General features: G+C 42.8%; 1 protein-coding gene across 1 annotated transcript in view; it reads left to right on the top strand.

The window, feature by feature from the left end:
- EPS8L2 (EPS8 signaling adaptor L2) overlaps positions 1-13,823 on the top strand; it is a 110,240-nt gene that overhangs the window by 56,362 nt on the left and 40,055 nt on the right. The window contains exon 4 of the mRNA XM_066634176.1: positions 9,311-9,375. Coding sequence (XP_066490273.1) covers positions 9,311-9,375 — 65 coding nt within the window. The remainder of the gene's footprint in view (positions 1-9,310; positions 9,376-13,823) is intronic.

The following is a 13,823-nucleotide window of genomic DNA, read 5'->3' as shown; positions in this document are numbered from 1 at the left end:
CCTCTTGTCCTCAGTACCCATCAGTAATATGGGTCTAATTCAGTTGGCATCCTTCAGTCTTGGAAGACTATGGTGTCACGCTCTGAATGGTGGTTCTGGAACAAAGTGTCCTCTCCAGTGCGCGAAGCCTGGGTAAAGTAGGTATGGAGGATAGGCTGTTACCCATGCAGCAAATCCCCCCTCTCCACATCGCTGAAATGGTCCAATGGAAAGGCAGAGGCCAATACGGTTGGTTCCATCGCCGTCGCAGGAGTTGCCAGAACGTGACTGTGTTCAGCCATGAACTGCCTCGGGGACTCCAGCTCCGGATTTTGCTTCAAGGTTGACTCCTGAAGCCTTTTCCATAACTGGATGTAGCCACAAGGCAGTGGAGGTTTGGGATCAGAGTTTTCCTTCTCTCAGATGAGCTGCCTTCCCAGGCTAAGGAGTCCCATCTACCCGGTGGCTGTTTAGTTGCCTCTTAGGACAAGTACAGCCAAACTGAGGGCCTATTCTTATCCCCAGCCCCCAGGGTCTAATTATATTACCTTATATTACAAGAATACATGTGAAATGCTTTGCTCATTCAAATGCTATATACAAATGCTAATTGTTGTTGCTGTTAGTTTCTTGGCATGGAGATACAGGATGGGAAAGATTCACCTTTTGAGTTTCTGCTTGCCATGCAGCTATGGGAAGCCCTGAAACCCTGGCAAGGCTGTCAAAAATCTGAAGTTAGGAGTTCTCCAGTCTTCTGTGCTGTAATAAACACACACTTTAGTAATGCTTCCCATCTTCAGCTGTGTAGCTAGAGGGGGGTGGGGATGAACTGCTCTGGGTGACACCTTTGGGGGTTGTGGTGACACAACTAGTGGTCAACATTGTGAAAACCTTGGCATGTATGAATAATGCCATCATGTTATATATAATTCTATAGGTAATTTAATGCAGAATGCAATGAAACAAACTGCGTTGAATTAATCTGTATTTTATCAAAAATTATAGCCAAATAACCAGAAAAAGAAAATACAATTGCCTTATGTATCAAAAAGTGGATTTCCTTAACTCTGAACTGACCAATGAGATTGATTGTTTCAGGAGTCAGTGAGGTGTTGTTATGACATGGCATGGAACCAATTAAATGTTAGTATGTGTCAGCTCTCATTTGCATGTATCAGATCTAATACTCTAACACCTATTTAGTTGTGTGAGTGTCATCAAGATGGCCACTGGTTTTTTGGTGGTTACTGATTTATTGAGTGACCTGTACTGTTAGATAATAAAATAAAGTTAATGGGGGTGACAGAATGAGTTACCACACTGGGTGACACCTATCTTAGGGATGACACTGATGGAAATTTTGGGTCACTGACTTTGATGACTTTTAATATGGACCCCAGAACCTGATGTGGGTGTGGGATCATGGAGAGAGACACATGAGGGGGGCTAATATTAGGGTGATGGTAGGAAGTTTCTTGAGATCCTTCTTGGAGAGGGAGGTGTTGTAAAGAGGGAGATGAGTAGGTGCAATGGGTGGAAGGATTACTATTGGGGGGTTATTAAGTGAATTGTAAATTTTGGTGGGAATTGGGACTGGGAATAGGAGGAATGGGTTAGAATAAACTCTGTGAAAGTTTACAAGCATAGGAGAAAAAATTGTTGTCATGGGTTTGGGTTGTTTGCAAAATCTTTCAGGACAGAGTTCCTGAAGCTTGTTAAGTAGGAGGAGGGAGTTGGAAGTTAATGTGGGAGAGGTGGGAAGTTTGGGTGTTGTTGGTCACTGGCTTAGATGACTTTAAAAGTGGATTCTAAACAATCATGGTGGACTATCCATGGTTATTAACCATGATGGCTACATTGAACCTCCAGATGCAGGGGCAGTATGAGTACTACATGCAAGGGGAGCAACATCAGGGGATGGTACTGACTTTCATCCCCTGCTTGTGGGGAAATGTTCACTGAGTTTATTTTCTGGCCATTATTATTATTCATTTCATGTCATGACTATTTCTGAAAATAGTTTTGTAGTATACTGGGCGGTGTCAAAAATGTATGGGCCTTAGGTGTCAAATGACCTAGCTAGGCTTCTGTCCATTTTCAAAACCTAATTATCACTAGGCATTTGCTCTTTGTTGTTAAATGTAAGTGGTGCTGCAGGTATGTGTATTCTAAGTACTTTAAGGAAGGAAAATGCATGATAAATGGATACATTAGTTGAGGTGCCCTGCATTGTCAGAGTAATTTAAAAAAAAGTAGCGTCTTTAGCTGTTGATGACTCTGCCGGTGATGCTGATTATCTTCTAAATTAACTTTTAAGGATTGAGTGCCAACAAAAAGTAAAACAGAATTCTTAAAAAAGGATGAACATTTGAGCCCAGCTGTAAATGGTGGTGGAGATGGAGCAATCCTTTGCATTAAGGCTGAAATGGAATCCTTATTGACCATTCAACTTATAGGTCAATTTCTCTTGACACTGGTATTCAGCTACTGTACATCTGAGCTGCTTTTCAGGAGTTAGAAACTAGTGAGGTTGAGGCTCTTCTTGTTATTTTTCGAAAAGCCTAAATATGAGAACAGTCTCTGTCCCATGTTCCTATTAGTAACACATGATATTTTGAGTTTTGCTTGATTTTTGTTATCAGTAATTAAAAAAGACAGATTTCACTGTTTCTAATGTGATCTAACCCCTGGGGGCTGGGGGTTAAGAATAGGCCCTCAGTTTGGCTGTACTTGTCCTAGGAGGTGACTAAACAGCCACTGGGTAGATGGGACTCCTTAGCCTGGGAAGGCAGCTCATCTGAGAGAAGGAAAACTCTGATCCCAAACCTCCACTGCCTTGTGGCTACATCCAGTTATGGAAAAGGCTTCAGGAGTCAACCTCGAGGTAAAATCCGGAGCTGGAGTCCCTGAGGCAGTTCATGGCTGAACACAGTCACATTCTGGCAACTCCTGCGATGCTGCTGGAACCAACCGTATTGGCTTCTGCCTTTCCATTGGACCATTCCAGCGATGTGGAGAGGGGGGATTTGCTGCCTGGGTAACAGCCTATCCTCCATATCTACTTTACCCAGGCTTTGCACACTGGAGAGAACACTCTGTTCCAGAACCACCATTCAGAGCGCGATACCATAGTCTCCCGAGACTGAAGGATGCCAACAACAAAATGTGATCTACATTTCTTCTGGTCGTCTGTATGTGTACTGTCATATAAAGAAAAGATGTTGAAGAATTACTTTAAAAAGCATTTGAAAAGGACAAAATTACTTTCCCCAGACAATATTTGATTTTTAACATATACTGTACTGTATTTAACAAATTTGGATTTAGTTTATATGGCATTTATTTATGTTTGACTGCCAGAGTAAACAATGAAAACCAAAAATAAAGGAATTTCTTAAAATGGTAATTTGTACAGGGTTTTAGGCAATACCCTTTCACTGTTTGCAGTTTTTTTGTTGTGTTTCTTGTTTTGGAAAGAAGCACTTTATTTCTAGGGGCACTACCTCTTTTCTGGGAGTGGTGTGAGCTTTTAATAACTGCCTAATGGGCGGATGCTCAGTTGTGCATATTTTCCAGGCGCAGAGTTATTGTAATTAGGAAAGCCTCACCAATTAAATTTCTTCCAGTCATGCTACTGTTAAAAGCCCAAGAGCCCTGCCACAAAAGTCAGATGTGAAGCTTGAAGTGACTACTGTAAGAAAATAGTTGTACCTTTTTGAAGGGCAGCTTGGTGTGCAAATATTAGCAGGTGAGACTGTTTTGGTTATCTTCATGACATGAAAACCCATCTTTTCCTGCTAGTGTCTACATATCAAGCTGCTGTTGAAGCCCAAACTCAGTGGTGAGCCACCCACCTGCTGGGGGCAAAGCTAGGTGGGCAAATGGTTCAGTGGAACAACAGAGAGATGCCAAGGCCCCAACCTCTATGATGGTTTTGGAACACTTGAAGACATATGTATGCGGCCTATTGTATTGTATTTACACAGCACCATCCATGGGCATGGTGCTTTATATAAAGAGAACCTAGCAACACTCTCTAGATATTGCACAATTGCCTCTGAATTAGGAGTTGAAGGAGGATTATCCCATACAACGCAGTAGGACACACTTTGAACAGAGTCTCAATACATTTGATGCTGAACCATAAAGATGCTCATTGTGTTCTTGATGGGCAAAGAGTATGACCTAATGGATTTGGGCTTGTGGGACAGGATTCCACACAGATCAGATAGTAAACAAGCAGAGAAACTAGGCAGCTTGCCCAGTGTGTTTTTAGAAAAACCTCATTTGTTTGTCACCTGGTGATAGCATCTCACAGGTAACAAAGTGACATTGTTCTAACTCTGTTGCATTTCAAAATATGACGTGAGGGTTTCCTGAAAGGAAAAGGAAAAGGTTTTATTTTCCTTTTGCCTTGTCCCTTTTACAACTTTGTGACTTGAACAGTTAATATTGAGATATCTAACCGTTTGGAGAGTTTTCTGATTATAATTAAAATAATAACTCATGAATTTAAGCACACCAACAATAGAAAATGTCCCCAAGAGCAGAAATTATCAGCCTGTCAATACTCTCTGACACCCCAACAGTAACAAACATGTTTTGAGGTGAATCAGTCAGTTGGTATAGGAATATATGAGTCTGATGTTAGTAGAGACCTTGTCAGAATAACTCTGTGTGTGTGTGTGTGTGTGTGTGTGTGTGTGTGTGTGTGTGTGTACGTGTGTGTGTACATGCAGAGAACAATGTTGGGTATGAATGGGGCAGCCCAATCCTATGCAAGATTTGGCTGCCAGATGGAGCAATAGTGGACCTCTGTCAGCTGCCATTTTGGGAGTGGTGCTGTAAGAGGTGGCAGCACTCCCCATACATCACTGGACCCTGCCATGGCCACCAGAGCAGGTAAGGTAGCAGTGGGGGCAGAGATGGGGTGAAACTGGGGAGGAGGAACAGGGGTGTGGATGCAGAGAGAAGGGATGGATCCAGTAGTGATGATGCATGCCAGATTCTATCCCCTCCATCAGCAGCCTCCCCACACCCTTTCTCTCCTCAAATGTGCTCCAGCTTCAGAGCAGGGACATGTCAGAAAAGTCCCATTGTGGAGTGGGAGGCTTAGGGAGGGATAAGGGGTTAACAGCCCAATCCTATGCTTCCTGGCACTGCAGACTATAGCTATACTGAAATGGCCACCACTGTATCCTGCAGGGAAGGAAGCTTCCAGAAGTCTCCTAGGGGAAGGAGATATTCATTCTCTTACCCCAAGTAAAGCCTCAGCCCCACAGTGGAGCTACTCGAGTCTGTGCCAGCTAAATCGCTGGAGCAGATTTGAGAAGCCTTGTGTTGGGCTTCTGACCCCGATACAGAGCATAGAATCCAGTGGAAGCACCACCGGTTCCACTGCCCTCCTGGGCCGGTCCCTCCCTCTGTTCTGCTACCTTCCCCACGCCCTTGTCACCCGGTGCTTGCCTTCACTCCCACAGCAGTGGCAACTCCAGCAGCAGCAGCAGTGATGGGGTGGCATAGGCCTCCCTGCTGACTTTGCTTACTCTGAAGGTGCCACAAATGTGCTCTATGGCACATTTGTGACACCCAGAGCTGGTGGTACAAGCATACTGCCGGTGCAGAGACCCATAGGATTTGGCCCTAAATTTCCTTTCCACTCCAAAGCCTGCTTGTCCACACTGCGCTGGATACAGTGCACTCCTTGTGGATTAGGCTCTAAATGTGTCTTCTAACTTCCGAATTAGGGTGCCATTTTGTAAACCTGATTTTCCATTTTAGTTACAACCCATAATAAGGACATTCACAAAACATCATTACACAGTAATTGCAATGCCATGATCAAACCATAGTAAAAAAATTAACTTATTGTCAGAATATAACTTATTATATGTTAGATCAACCATTTGCAACCACTGTGCCGTTGCGCACTGGGGTACCGGGAATGGTCTGCAGGTGTGCCATGGGAATTTGGGGAAGGGTCATTTATTAGTGGGGCCATTGGGAGATGTGAGCTCCCCACTAACAGCATGGTGTGCTTGTCAATTATCAAAATACTGCTGGTGTGACTTGACAATTTTGTGCTGTGAGACATAAAAGATTGAAAAGCACAGTGTTAGATTATAATAGCTACTTGATCTCAAAAGAAAGCAAAAAAAAATTCAACTCACAAAGCTATTCTAACGCTTTTTTAAATTAATGGCATTTTGGAGCATTGAGCAATCCATTAAATATGATTAGAGAAGGAGGTTAAATTAAGAATATTATTATTATTCCTGATTATTGTTAGTCCTTTATTATCATCATCATCATCATCCCTGATCTCAAAGGTTCCTTGATGAAACTGACTGAAGATCTACTTCCATAGGACTATTTCTTATTGGAAATGAAGGTGTTCATTCTGACACTGATAGCAGTGGTTTACTCCCTCCTAACTTAGCAGCTAAGTTATAGGGATCTCAGGTATGCTTCCTGATGAATTTTTAAAACAGGAACATAAAAACCACGTACATACAAATAAAAATGTTTTGACTTATTTGCTCTTATTTAGAAGTAACTTCCAACTTAACTCAGTGGTACTTGCAACTATGTATAGGATCTGACTGTTAATTCAAGGGAGAACCTAGAAAGAAACTCTGTCAATAGCTTTCAGAAGCATGCCTGGAAATTAAAATTCAGCACTCCATGACTGACCTTAAGTCTTGCATGTTGTATCTTTCATCGTATTCTGTTTCTGTGACTCCCTGTCTTCCTTCCCTTCTTTGTTCACAGGGTTCTAGCACCAAGAGCAAATCTTATTTTTAAAGCATTCTAAAATAGTACTCCTTGAGACTAAACAGGCAAAGGCAGAGCTTGTATTGCTGTGTTCAGATTCCAGTCCAAGACCAGATTCGTCTTCCACCCAAAGGAGTTCTGCTATGCTGTCAGGCCATTAGTCCATCTAATTCAGAATGCTTTGAGCCAATTGTTGTCCTGGGTGTCTGTTCCCTGTTACTTTGAATTGCTTTGTTACTGTTTTGTTTTAAGTGTTAGTGTTTAATTGGCAAATATAACATGGTTTTAATTTTTGGTTGTGTGCTGCCTTAAGACCAAGTGGAGAAAGGTGGGATATAATTTTTAAAAAAGCAAATAAATACTTCTATACTCTATAAATGTTTAATCACCTGCCTAGAATAGGCGAAATATATCTACCTTTCCTCCGGGACTCTTCCAATGCATTGTCTATGACCTTGGGAATGTCATCTGGATGTGCAAATGATTGCTATGCATTACCAGGGATGGGAAACTCAAGTCCAAGTTGCAAAACATGTGTGTTTTGCTGACTCTTTTACACTTGAGTCACCCATGTCGATGACTTAGGCATTGACTTGAGTCTGAGGTCACTGACTCGGCACTCGGTCCCCATGCATGCAGACTTGAGTCTGTCTGTGTCTGTTTGCTTACTTTTTCTGTGGTGTGAAAGACCTCATGGGGCCATCATTCACACCGTGTGAACACTAAGGAAATTCCAGCCAGGAGGCAGTGAAAGGGTTAATGTTTTTCTCTTGCAATGAATAGGAGGGGAAGGCAAGAGCAGGCTCTCTTGTCCATCTCTGAAGGAACTGATGATCATTGGATGAAGGATGGGCGGTCTTTTTTTTTTTTAATTAGGTAGGGCAGAAAGAGGAGCCCAAGGGAGTTCTTGCCTTAGAAATGGCTTGAGAAGCCCATGGAGAAAGGAAAAGGAGATGGGAAAGCTAGGGGGGAGACGGTTCATAACAATCTCGCTTTCCAACCTCATGGCTCTGTTATTACTTGGGAGGAGGAAGCCTCATAGAATGACTGGTGAAAATGGAACTACTTCTGAGTACAGCTGCAAAGGATTGGGTTGTACTAGCAGCCTCCCAGCTGCTGCAAATGACCCTCCTCACTCTTGCAGTTTCTATCCTGGCTCTTACACAGTCTATCCCACCCATCTTGTTTACAGATAGGATGGGGACAGCAGGGGAGTGTTTAAAGAGAACTCTTTTTCCCATAGAGCTGCAGCTGACTTTTTAAAGGGAAAGGCTCATGACTTGAGTCTTTTTGACTTGCCAAAATGTTCTGGGCAACATGGAAAGTGCCCCTGTTATGACTCATTTTTGAGTTGAGTCATGGGGGGTGGAGACTCATGACTCAAGTCAAGCTGCACTGGACTTGCCCATCCCTGTGCATTACGACCTCCTTAACCCCTGATTTCTTTTACTACTTCCTCCATTGTTGCTTCAGTTGCTGTCCTTACTGTGGTGGTAAATCAAGTACCCCCCATTCAGTTTTTCCTTCATACTTCTAGCGTTTAACTGTATATGTGGCACTTATCTTAGCTTTGCTCTTTTCCACTTGTTACAACTATCATGTCAGGTATAGATAGTCCCTCCATCTGCAGACCAATAAAATTCTACACTGGGATCCCTAAAGGAACTTTAGGCCTTCTCAGCAGCCAAGGCACCCACTCCCAGTGGGAGTTTTTACTTTTTTGTTTTTTCTTGGAAGAGCAGACATACTGTATACACTTTGCACTATATCCCAAATTGTTTGGGAAGTTTCCTCAATTTCAAAAGTGATTCACCGTGCCATATGGGAGATATTGTTTGGGAAGTTTCCTCAATTTCAAAAGTGATTCACCGTGCCATATGGGAGATTATTATTCAGGGAACAAAACATCAAAGGGAGAATGCAAAACTTGTGCATTCTGATTTTGATTTGATTTCATTCAGATTGGTTTATTTGACTCAATTCAGCCACATTGGCTTAACAGTTTTGTGAAACAGACTTTTCTTTAAAAATATAGGGCATTTCCCTTACAACAGGTCCTCCCAGAAGGAATTGCTAAACACAGCATTCTTCTTATATGTTGTATTTTTGTTTTTTGTTGTCCTAGTATCCCACTCCTTCACTCCCTGAATGCTCCTGCTGTCAGGTCATTATGCAATTAATGCTCTTGCCCATTCCCTGGCTTGTTTGCAAACTGCAGATTGAACAAATTGAGATTTGCTGGGTTGAGATATCACAACAAAGCCTGGTGTAGAGTACCATGGGTCTCAAGCTAGAGGCCTGACACTAGGGCAGTGATTTTTCAATGGTTTCCATCTCACCACATATTGACAAGGTACTAAAATGGTTAAGGCACACTACCAGTTCTTTGACAATTGACAAGGCACCTTCTGTTCAAAGCATGTCCTCTACTACTGAGCAATGGCCCCTCCCTGCATACAGTTGGAACTTCTCTTTTGTCAAGATAATGTCTAGTTTAACCCTCAACAGCCATAAAAGCTAAACCTTGTTTCCCTTTTAATTTTTTAATTTTTTACAGAGCAAAGGAAGAAATACTCCAACTCTAATATCATTATGCATGAGACATCCCAGTATCATGTACAGGTGAGTTAGAAACACTGCTATGAATAAGCAATAAATTACATAAATTAGAAATATATTTGATGTTGCACAATTTATATGAGAACATTGCATCTTCAAATGGCACCTTTTATGATAGTGTTTCCTGGCACAGTCCAAAGAGTTCACTGTGCATGCAAAAGCAGTAGAAATCCTACCCATAATGCTCTGATGATGTTGGCAACTGATAATGTCTCTTGACCTTTGCTCTTCCTTTTTCTTTGCTCAGGCGCTCATAAAGATGTCCATTGATTTTCTGTTTGAAGATTAGATCAGTATTTCCCATTTTGATACCTGGGACACAGTTTTTCCTGGATTTTTTTTTCCTGGATTAAAATGGGATGCAAGAGAGGACACCAGGATGCAGGTCTTTTGTTATCTGGTGTGCTCCCTGGGGCATTTGGTGGGCCACTGTGAGATACAGGAAGCTGGACTAGATAGACCTATGGTCTGATCCAGTTATGTTCTTATGGGATGCACTCTTCATTTGATGCTCAAAATATTTATCTGTTTATGGATGAGTTGCTAGAAGGATGAACAGACAACCCCTGTGCAACAGAGAGCTAGCTCAGTTAATATGGCCTCCTAGCGTCATGCTTTTTTTTCTGGGCAATGATGATGCTTCTGGGATTGCTTTGTGCCTGGCAGTTGTAGTATGGGCTATATCCGAGAAACCCAATGCATCCTCTTTACTCCTTCCCTTGAGAGGAAGCCAGTCCATATATGGCAGCAAATTGATCAATGCCTCATTCAACCAGTTCCACTGCCAAGGATAGAGTAGATACATCTGGCATGGTCGCAGTTTTTCAAGGCACACTTCAGTCTTCGGCATAGCAGAATAGTATGTACTTCAGAACACTATTCAGAGTTGCTGATCTGGACCAGGGATGTTAAATTAGTTTCATATAATGGGCTGAATGGCATTCCTGGCTTCTGCTGAGAGCCAGAAGTCACATCTTTAAGCAGGAAGTGATGTCATTAAGCAGATGATGGCTAGAAATAAGTACAGTGATGCCTCGTAAGATGAAATTAATTCGTTCCGCGAGTCGTTTCGTATTGCGAAAATTTTGTCTTGCGAAGCACGATTTAAAACAAACCAAAACAAAAAAAATGCAAAAAAATTTGTCTTGCGAAGCACGGCCATAGAAAAATTCGTCTTGCAAGTCACCAAAAAAATCGCAAAATGCTTTCGTCTTGCGAGTTTTTCGTTGCGCGAGGCATTCATCTTGCGAGGCATCACTGTACTTGGTTCTAACATAGGACCTCGGAAGAGAAAAATATGCAAATCTTGATAATATTTTCATGATATGGGAGAGCCTAATTATTACTCAGGTTGCCCTTTCAGCCATGCCACTTCTGCTGAGGCATCACTTTGCAGCTCAGGTGCTCTGTGAATACCTCAGCAGAAGCAGCGCTGCTGAAAGGCCAGCCTGTGTTATAATTGGGCTTTCCTAGCACCTCAGCAACATCTCCCTCTCTCACCCCTCTTGGTCTGCCCCTTCCCCATCAGTGTTCCTTGCCTTCTGAGGCCTTTTTCCGTCTCTCCCTCCCAGAGTGTCAGCAGAAGTGGTGCTGCTGAAAGGGCAGTGCTGGGAGAGCCTGATTATCGCATGAGCCAGATAAAGACCTTCTATGGGCTGGGTACAGCCCTTGGACCTTATGTTTGACAACCCTGATCTAGATGATCAAGCAATAATGCTACATTCAGCACCAAACTCTCTTCAGTTTATTATGTGGAATAATATCCACAGATCCAGTATCCACATTTCCACTTGTCTGTGTTCTTCATGGGCCCTTCCGCCCGCTGTCTTCATTTTTATTTACAGGCATCCCCCAGTACCTGTGGATCTGGTATCCACAGAGCCAGTTATCCCCAGTTCCTCATGCCCCCACAGCCCACTACCTTTGTTTATGTTGATTACATTCTGTCATCTCTAGGCACTGGGATTTGGGTTACCTAGAGATGTGATAGAGTGGAAAAAAATGTTTTCTTCCCAATTTTTTTTTACAAGGCCTGTAATACAAAAATAGGAAATTTGGAGAAAACCCTCCCAAAACCAACACCCTCTAATGAAATATTTTTCAGAATGATGTGAAATACTTTTTTATAAAGCAGGAACAAAGGAAGCTGCCTTAGGAAGGCTGAAGCTTGGGCTCCTCTTATTATTTTTAGAAATAAAAATACTAGGCATATGTTCTGTAACAAGAAATACAGTGATTGCATTTGCATCCACTAGAGAAGAAACAGCCAGAATTTCTCCAGCAACCAGAATCTGTTTTGCTCTCTATGGGTTATGCTTGCTCATCCATAAACTGATGTTTCACCTTGAACTTTGAGCAAAGTAAATGCAGTTAGTTGTCAGACTGGCAGTTCACCTAGTTTCATGAGTGGGTCACTCATATATTATTCCTACACGTAGACATGCAAATACATTACTGAACGAATTCACTTTAGATCTTCCTTTCTCTGCAGGGCAAGTTTATAATTTTTGCTTTTAGAATTTTTGTCTATAGGAATTACTAGTAGCAGTCCTTGCCCATTACCCTAGTGGCTAAATGAAGACAAAAAGAAAGCTTGAATTTTGTAACAAGGACGCAAGCCACTTGTTCCGTGGAACATTTCCAGTGCCTGTGAGAAGTCCACAGATATGCTGGAGGATTCAGTATGAGGTGAAGAAGTATATGCCTCCTTTTTTTGGATTTCTAAGTACAGCCTGACAGGAAGGCACACTGTTGTGGAGGAATAGTGATTCGGGCTTCATTTCCCAGAGTAGAAGCACAGCTGAATTCCCACAGAAGAATTTAATGGGTAGCTCAATCCTATTAAGCTGGCTAGTGTTCTGCCAGTGCTGGCTGCCATAAGGTCGCTGTAAAAATGTGCTTTTGCAGTACGTGCTGCTGGTGCGCCAGCAGGATGGCCAGAGCCTTCCCACACACATTACCACTGCACTGGCTGGCTGCCAGAGCAGGTGAGCCAATGCAGGAGGTGGGAGGGGTGGGGGGAGGGTGGAAATAGGCATATGCAGGGGGCAAAATTGAGCAGGGGGGGAGGATCAGGAGCAGGGAGCCTTCATGAGGAGGTAGATGCAGCGGCAATGATGCACATTGGATCGTATCCTCCTTACCCACAACCTCCATGCCCCCTTTCTCTCCTTGGACCTGCACCAGTGAAATCACTGGTGCAGGTCCAAGGAGACCCATTGCAGGATGGGAGGCTAACATTATGAGAAGGGAATTTAAATCCCTTTTCCCCTCAGAAACCTCCCAATCCACCGCCTCTGCTCTGTCCCCCTCCACTGTGGCATCTGCCAAATCCTAATCCCCTTCTCTGCCTCGATCTGCCTTTCCAAGTCTATAGGCATTTGCACCAGCTATGGAGCTGATGCAGGACTGCATAGACCAGGCTTTCTGGCATAGGCTTATTCCAGGGCAGGTGAACAAATGTTCCCTTATCCCAAGGTGGCCTCCAGAGGCCGAAACTCCCCCATAGGATACACACTTGTGCCATTGCATTGCCACATAGGGAATTAATTAAGATTGGGCTGTTATAGAGCCTAGAACAGTGGTTACCAAACTGGGTTGGGTCCAATGGTGGGTCACGACTTGATTTTTGGTGGATTGCAGGGGGCTGGGCAGAGGCTCCAATGTAAATACAAGTAATGGCAAAATCAGATAACTAATTGCCTGAAACCCTGAAGCTACTCAAAAATCAGAAAGCTGCTAATTATCCTGCAAACAGCTGAGCTCCTGCAGTTTGCAGGATAGCTGCTAATTGCGCTGCACGGAGCTGAGCTCTTACAGTTTGCAAACATGAGTAAATATAGGGAGATAAATGTGTCTTTGTTGATGCCCCCTAATAAAGAATTTTTAAAAAACAAACCAGAGGATTTTATGGATTTTATGGGCAGGAGGTCTGGTCTAGAGGGTAGAGATTTGCCTGAAGATTAACATCCACAAGGTCGCCAGTTCGAGGCCACTGGCACCGTGCAACCTTGAAGCAGCTGGCAAGCTGCAGCTGAGCTGTTCCATCTGCTCAGAGCGTGGGAGGATGGAGGCCAGAATGTTAAACCAGATCGGAGTATAACACCTTGAATGTAGTGGTTCTTGAAAGAAAGAACCTTCTTTCAATTTGTAAAAATCCCTGCGTGGATTTAATAAGCCTGCCTATGTAAACTGCCTTGAATAAAGTCTTGAATAAAGACCAAGAAAGGCGGTATATAAATACTGTATATTATTATTATATTATTTTTTTTATTTTATTTTCTGGGGAGAAATGTGATCTTTTTTTAAGTCTTGTAAACTTAGGTGGGTCCCAATTTAAGAGTCATTTTTTTTAAAAAATGGGTCCCAGTGCTAAAAAGTTTGGGTACCACTGGCCTATAAAGAAATGCTTTTTAGTGGTATGCTTTGGAGGGAGGGGAGAGAAGGAAAAG

This window comes from Tiliqua scincoides, chromosome 1, assembly GCF_035046505.1.
Source record: "Tiliqua scincoides isolate rTilSci1 chromosome 1, rTilSci1.hap2, whole genome shotgun sequence".
NCBI lineage: Eukaryota > Metazoa > Chordata > Lepidosauria > Squamata > Scincidae > Tiliqua > Tiliqua scincoides.
The sequence above is the reverse complement of the archived record's forward strand: the minus strand, read 5'-3'. Positions and strand labels throughout refer to the sequence as shown.